Source organism: Rhincodon typus, chromosome 4, assembly GCF_021869965.1.
Source record: "Rhincodon typus isolate 14 chromosome 4, sRhiTyp1.1, whole genome shotgun sequence".
Classification (NCBI taxonomy): domain Eukaryota; kingdom Metazoa; phylum Chordata; class Chondrichthyes; order Orectolobiformes; family Rhincodontidae; genus Rhincodon; species Rhincodon typus.
Window position 1 is genome coordinate 24,536,176 of NC_063335.1, and position 7,108 is coordinate 24,543,283.

General features: G+C 40.0%; 1 protein-coding gene across 1 annotated transcript in view; it reads left to right on the forward strand.

The window, feature by feature from the left end:
• The window catches only part of stau2 (staufen double-stranded RNA binding protein 2), a 263,804-nt gene that overhangs the window by 22,431 nt on the left and 234,265 nt on the right, over positions 1-7,108 (forward strand). The window contains exon 4 of the mRNA XM_048595666.1: positions 1,472-1,602. Coding sequence (XP_048451623.1) covers positions 1,472-1,602 — 131 coding nt within the window. The remainder of the gene's footprint in view (positions 1-1,471; positions 1,603-7,108) is intronic.

The window sequence follows — 7,108 nt, forward strand, 5'->3', positions numbered from 1 at the left end:
TGATCAAATGTCAAGCTGCTAAACCTGTTTGAGGATGTATGTACGAAACTTTTTTTTTAGATGTATGACCCAGACTACTATAAATACCTCTGACCGTGACAATGGAGGCATTAGTTAAAATACTGAAGTACCAATGTAATCTATGCATATATTTTGATAGTGAGATCCTAATATTGATAGATTTAGATTTTCTTTTATCTATTAATTGGATGTGAGCATCTTTGGCAAGGCCAGTTTTTATTTTCCATCTGTTTAGAAGTTGGTGACTGACTGTGTTTTAGAATCATTACAGTCCATGTTGGTGTAGGTGCACCCACTGTCCTGTCAGAGAGAAAGATGTAGAATTTTAAAACAGCGACAGTGAAGGAATGGCAATACATTTCCAAGTTGTGTGATTTGGAGAAGTACTCACAGATTGTGACATTCCTGGGGGCCTGCTGGCCTTTGATATTAATGATGATAGATGTGATGGGTTTAGGCAGAGCTATTGAAGAAGTTAGGAAGTTGCTGTCAATGGAAACTTGACAAGATGTTGCAATGCATCTTGTGGATGGTACATGATTCAGCTACTAGGCACTGGTGATGGAAAGTGTCTATATATGAGCTGGTAGATGGGGTGCCAATCAAGGGGGCTCCTCTCTCTTCATTATTGTCCAACTTCTTGAACATTGTTGGAGCTGCATTCTTCCAGGCTAGTGAATTGTACTCAGTAACTGGGTTTCATGATGTCAGTATTAAGACCCAGCTTGTCTCGGATTCTCCAGCATCTGCAGTTCCTACGATCCCTGATTTAATTTTATGTATTCCAGATTTAGTGATTAATTGAATTTAAATTCTCCCAGTTGCTATAGTGGAATTTGAACTTGTGTTTAGAGCATTAGTCCATTACCAGTCCAATAACATTATCAACATGGCTACCATTTTTAAAACAAGATAATATTGTGTTATATCATTTAAAACCTGCTTGTGGAAAAATGTCTCATTCATCTTAACAAATATTATTTTGTTATTTTCATAACCTGGATTTTGAATTGTAATTTAGAACAAAAATTCTGAGAATACAATGCTTTCCACTTTTCAAATAAAAAGTATATGCAATTCTAGTGTTTACAATTAATTGAAGTTAATTAATTAATCCATGTGGTTTTCTCATATTTGCTCTTGAATGTGAGCAGCTATATCAGAGATTTATTGTCCATCCCTGAGGGCAATTGCAGTCAACTACATAGAATATAACTGGAGGAAGGAGTACCAGCTTCCCTTCCTTGAAGTTGATGAGTGAATCAAGTAGATTTTTACAACAATCCACCAGCTTTCATGTGTTCGAGATGGGGCTTACACAAAGTTCAGTGTCAGCATTAAATCAAAGTAATGTGAAGCCGAATCGCGTTTTAGTTGTGAAGTAGGTATTTATTTACTTCACAGCTCTGCATTGTGATATTGTATATTTTCTTAAATATGTTGGTTGCAGTTTCTTTCCAGGATAACATGGCAAACCCCAAAGAGAAAACCCCAATGTGCCTGGTGAATGAGTTAGCCCGTTTCAACAGAATCCAGCCCCAGTACAAGCTCCTGGATGAAAGAGGGCCTGCCCATGCCAAGGTAATAGTTGAATAACGATTATAAAAATGTAGCTTTATAATATTGTGGCATTATTCATATTGATTTAGACGTGTTGCCAAATCTTCTGATCTTACGCTTATCAGGAGAAACACAAAAATATCAAACTACAAATGTACCATAATTTATACAACAGGAGAAAAGGGTGCTGATTGACTGGCATGTTGACTCTGATTGGCCAAGGCATTGTCATGGAGAAAGCAGTAGAGAACGATAGGCTTCCCAAGCTCCCAGAAAATTCCAAAAAGGTGTAAAGCTTGAACATATTCTTTTTGTTTGCAGAGAATGCATCCCTAAGTATGAATGTATGTCGCTTCCAGCAAGCATAACTGAGCCACGATACAAACTTAATTGCAGGAGGACTAGAATACAAGAGCAGAAATTCCCGCATTGGGAATATTGTGAGCAGTTTTGGGCCTCGTATCTAAGGAAGGATGTGCTGACGTTGGAGGGTGTCCAGAGGAGGTTTAGAAGAATGATCCTGGAGTTGAAAGGCTTGTCATGTAAGGTGTGGTTGAGAACTCTGGTCTGTACCTGACAGAGTTTAGAAGGATGAAGGGGGGATCGGATTGAAACTTACATAATACTGAGAGGCCTGTGCAGAGTGGATGTGGAGAAATAATTCCCCTAGTAGGAGAGACTAGGACCAAAGGGCACAGCCTCACCTTGAAGGGACGACCCTTTAGAACTGAGATGAGGAAGTGGTTCTTTAGTCAGAGGCTGGATAACTTCAACTCATTGTTGCAGAAGGCTGTGGAGGCCAAGTCATTGTATGTAGTTAGGACAGAGATAGATAGGATCTTGATTGGTAAGTGGATCAAGGGTTACGGGGACAAGGCAGGAGAATGGGGTTGAGAAACATATCGACCATGATCACATGGTGGAACAGACTCAATAGGCCAAATGGCCACATTCTATTCCTGTCTTATGGTCTTATGGTCATATCCAGGGTTTACTTTTTATCATCAAGTTATATGGATTTTAGTGCCATTATTTAATGAAATACTCTAAACTTCAAGGTAGTCTTGTGAAATAAATGATTGATACAAAGTATGCTTATATTTGGGGAATCTGATATGTTTAAACCTAAATGTACTATGGGCACAATGTCTCAATGCCAGCAACCTTGGGACTGGGTTCAATGTTAGATTTCAGATCTTGCCAGCTTTTGGGTTGAGCAGTTTGGATGGGTCCAGTTGGGCATTTTAATCATGGTCAGGTGACATCAAAGGTCAGAGCGGGAAAACAGACGAATGCATAAGCTGATGACTAGTCCCTGTTGTTGCAGTATGTAGCTGAACAGCCATTAAGTTATTTTAATAATTTAATAAAAATTAAAGTTCATGTATGGCGGCTTGTAAAAATGTCTAGGTTGGGGACATTTTTGGTTTTCAGATAGCCAAATGTGAGATACTGTTCCTGTGTTATTTGTGAATAGATGCTTGACTTTGTCAAGATGATTAATTTGGATGATAAATGTGAGTTTCTAGCAGTTTTTTTTTCTATTTGTGTTCTACCCCTTAAGTAGCAATTTGTAGAAAACATTAAATTAATTCTGCACACCTCCCCTAAAAAACAGTGATCATTTGACAACCTGGTACAATGATCTACCTGTACTACTCGTAAACAAAACTTTTCACTGTACTTTGGTACACGTGACAATAAATCAATCAATCAATCAATTGTGTACAATACTGCAGATTCAATTTCACTGATTTTATCCAAAATAGCTGAATAATTTGTTCTCATCAGACTTTCATGTTCGTGGGGGAGACCAGCACATCAGTAGAAAAAACAGAATGTTGAAGCATTTGTGCTCATCTTTAGCCAGAAGTGCCAATGGGTGACCAATCTCAGTCTTCTCCTGAGGTCCTCAAACGTTCCCAGTTGTTGAGATACCTCGACCATTTGATAACCTAGCCAAATTCAATTATGCCAATTCACTTATTGATTTTTATCCAAATTTTATAAGTTATTTGTTCTCATCAGTCTTTCAAGCTCCTAGGGGAGGCCAGCATATCAGTGCAAAAGGCTGAGGCATGTCATCCTCAGTCAGATGTCCTGAGTGGTAATCCAGGACAGGAGTTCCTTGGGGTAAGGTCCTGAGCACAACTGTGTTCAGCTATTTCATCAGTGACCGCCTTTGCATTATAAAATCTGAAGTGGGGATGTTTTCTGATGGTCATACAATGTTCGACACCATTCACCACTCTTCAGATACTGAAACTGCCTGTGTCCATTTGCAGTAAGACGCATAAAATATTCAGGCTTGGGTTGATAAGTACCATATTTGTGTCACATCATTGCCAGGTAATGACCAAGAAAAGATTCATCCTGCACCATATAATTGTTTTGCGATGACCTTCTTTAGCAAGAGACAATCTAACGACCACCCCTTGACATTGAATGCATTGCCATTACTGAAACTCCATTATTAACATCCTGAGGATTACCATAGACCATAAACTGAACAGGAACAGCCATGTAAATGCTATGGACACATTAGCAGATTGTGGGATGGCGGGGAATTTTGCAGTGGCTAATGCATCTCTTGAGCTCCTGGTGATGTCTACCATCTACAAGTCAGGAGTGTGATGGAATATTCGTCACTTACCTGAATGATTGCAGATCCAAGAACCTCTAGAAGCTCAACACCTTTCAGTACTAAGCAGCCCGCAATTGACACCCGTTTATCACCTTTGAAATTCACTCCTTTTCATTATCTTTTATGATTCCAGCTGATGGTAATACTGGACTGGTCTGATTCTGGAGTGAGTGCTAGCTTGATAGACCTTAAATCTTATTTTTATTTGTTTACTATGACGGTCTTGTTTACTTCACAAGAGGCTGCCTATGTATTTTTAATGAAAGAACATCAAAGTTTACTACTTATAAAAGGGGAATAAACACAAAAGAACTAGTTGAAAAAGTCTTATTACAAATATCATCAATAAAGATTCAGTGCTTTACCCTCAACATCACCCTTTTAGATATTCAAACATCAGTATAAAGTCTGAGGACAGGTGTCTCATCCCGAAATGTTAACCCTGATTTCTCTCCACAGATGCTGCCAGACCTGCTAACCTTTTCCAGCAATTTCTGTTTTTGTTTCTAATTTACAGCATCTACAGTTCTTTTGGTTTTTTTTATCAGTGTAGGGTCACCCCATTTCCACTTTAAAGTTCACTGTTTTGTTGGCATACTGATAATTGGTTTCTGGAGCTTTGATCTTACTGACGGCTAAGCACTTTCAGAACCATTGTATAGGTTTTCCATACACTCGCTTCCAGTAGTTTTCTGTTTCTGGACTTTTTTTCTTAAGCCACTCAGGACTTTCTCTATAGCCCTAATGTTTTGGAGACTGCTACACTAACAGCACCTTTCGCTCTGACTGAACCTGCATACATCCGAAATAACTTGTTTCTCTCTCTCTGTTTCCTTGTGTCATTTGACACCCAACAGCCCATTTTATTCTGTTTTCTACCTTTTGTTTTTAATGCACTGAACTATTCACCTCAAGTTCTACTCTGAGACTGTAACCTTTATTAAAAATGCATGTATTAACCAACTTCAGGCATTCCAGTACCACTCACAGAACAAGCCTAAAGTTAAACTATAACCCTGTCTTCCCTTCTTAACACACGCAGTATAGAAATACAAGTCAAGCATATCAGCCATTACCGAATGCCATCCTGAGAATGCCGCTTTATCTTAACTCTCTCTCGTCTATTAACTAGCTAACCATGTATCCATGCTAATAATCTACCCCCAATACCAGGCTCTCATTTTTTTAAGTAGCCTATAAGTGATTTTTTTAGGAAATCCAAGTGTATTGCATCTACTGGTTCCCCTTTATCTACTCTGCTTGTTATCTCCTCACTGAACTGTAATAAATTTATCATCCATGATTCACCCTCCATGACATCATGCTGACTCTGCTTGATTACTTAAGTGTTTCTTTTGTAATAGACTCCAACATTTTCCCAATAACAGATGTTAAGTTAATTGATCTGCAGTTACCTGTTTTCTGTCCCCCTCCCTTTTTGAATAAGGGTGATACATTAGTAGTTTTCTGGCCCTCTGAGACTTTTGCTAACGTAAGGATGCCTGGGAGATTGCTGTCAGAGCATCTATTATCCCTGTAGCTACTTCCTTTAAAATCATAGGAAACAATCCGTCAGGTCCAGAGGATATATCAGCCTTGGCCCCATTAGTTTCCCCAGTAGTTTCTCTCTAGTGATAGTTGTTGTGTTTATTTCTTCCCCACCTTTAGCCCCTTCATTATTTCATTGATTGGATTGATTTACTTTTTGTCACGTGTACAGAAATACAGTGAAAAGCTTTGTTTATGAGCAGTACAGGCAGATCATAGTAAGCAAAGAATGTACAAGTCAAGAAGATTTAGACAGAGGCATACAGGTTACATTGCAAAGGATGCGTCCTAGGCGAAATCAATATTAGCAAGACCAGTGTTATTTGAGGCTAGATAGTCCATTCATCAGTCTGATAACAGCCAGAAAGGAGCTGTGCCTGAACCTGCCCATGCGCGTGTTCAGGCTTCTGTATCTTCTGGCTGACAGAAGAGGTTGTAGGAGGTCATTACCAGGGTGTGATGGGTTTTTGATGATGTTGGCAGCCTTTCCACAGCAGCGAGCCATGTAAATAGAGTCCATGGATGGAAGGTTGGCTTCCGTGATGGTCTGGGCTGTGCATACCATCTTCTGTAGTTTCTTACGATCCTGGAAAGAGCAGTTGCCATACCAGGCCGTTATGCACCTGGACAGTATGCTTTCAGTGGTGCATCTGTAGAAGTTGGTGACAGACCTAATGGACATGCCAAATTTCCTGAGCCGTCTGAGGAAGAAGAGGCGTTGTTGTGCCTTCTACGTGAGAAGTCCAGGACAGGTTGTCAGTTATTGTCACTCCGAGGAACTTGATGCTGTTCACCCTCTCAACATTAGTTCCCTTGATATCGGTGGGGCATGTTCTCCTCCTTTCTTTCTGAAGTCAATGATCAGTTCTTTAGTTTTGTCGATATTAATAGACAAATTGTTTTCATTGCACCATGTCACCAAGCCCTCTATCTCCCTTCTGTAGTTTGACTCGTCATTGTCAGATATCCATCCCACTACAGTGGTGTCATCAGCGATCTTGTAGATGGCTTTCATTCAGAATTTAGCAACACAGTTATAGGTGTAAAGGGAGTACAGTAGGGGGCTGAGGATGCATCCTTGGGGTCTTCGGTGTTGAGTGTTGTTGTGGAGGAGGTGCAGCTACCTATCCTCAATGATTGCGGCTTATAGATCAGAAAGATGAGGATCCAATTGCAGGGGGAGGAGCCTAGACCCAAGTCACAGAGTTTTGAGATCAGTCTGGAGGGGATAATGGTGTTGAAGGCGGAGCTGTAGTCAACGAGCAGGAGTCTGACATAGGTGTCTTTGATGTCCAGATGTTCCAGGGATGAGTGCAGGGCTGGAGTGCATCCTCT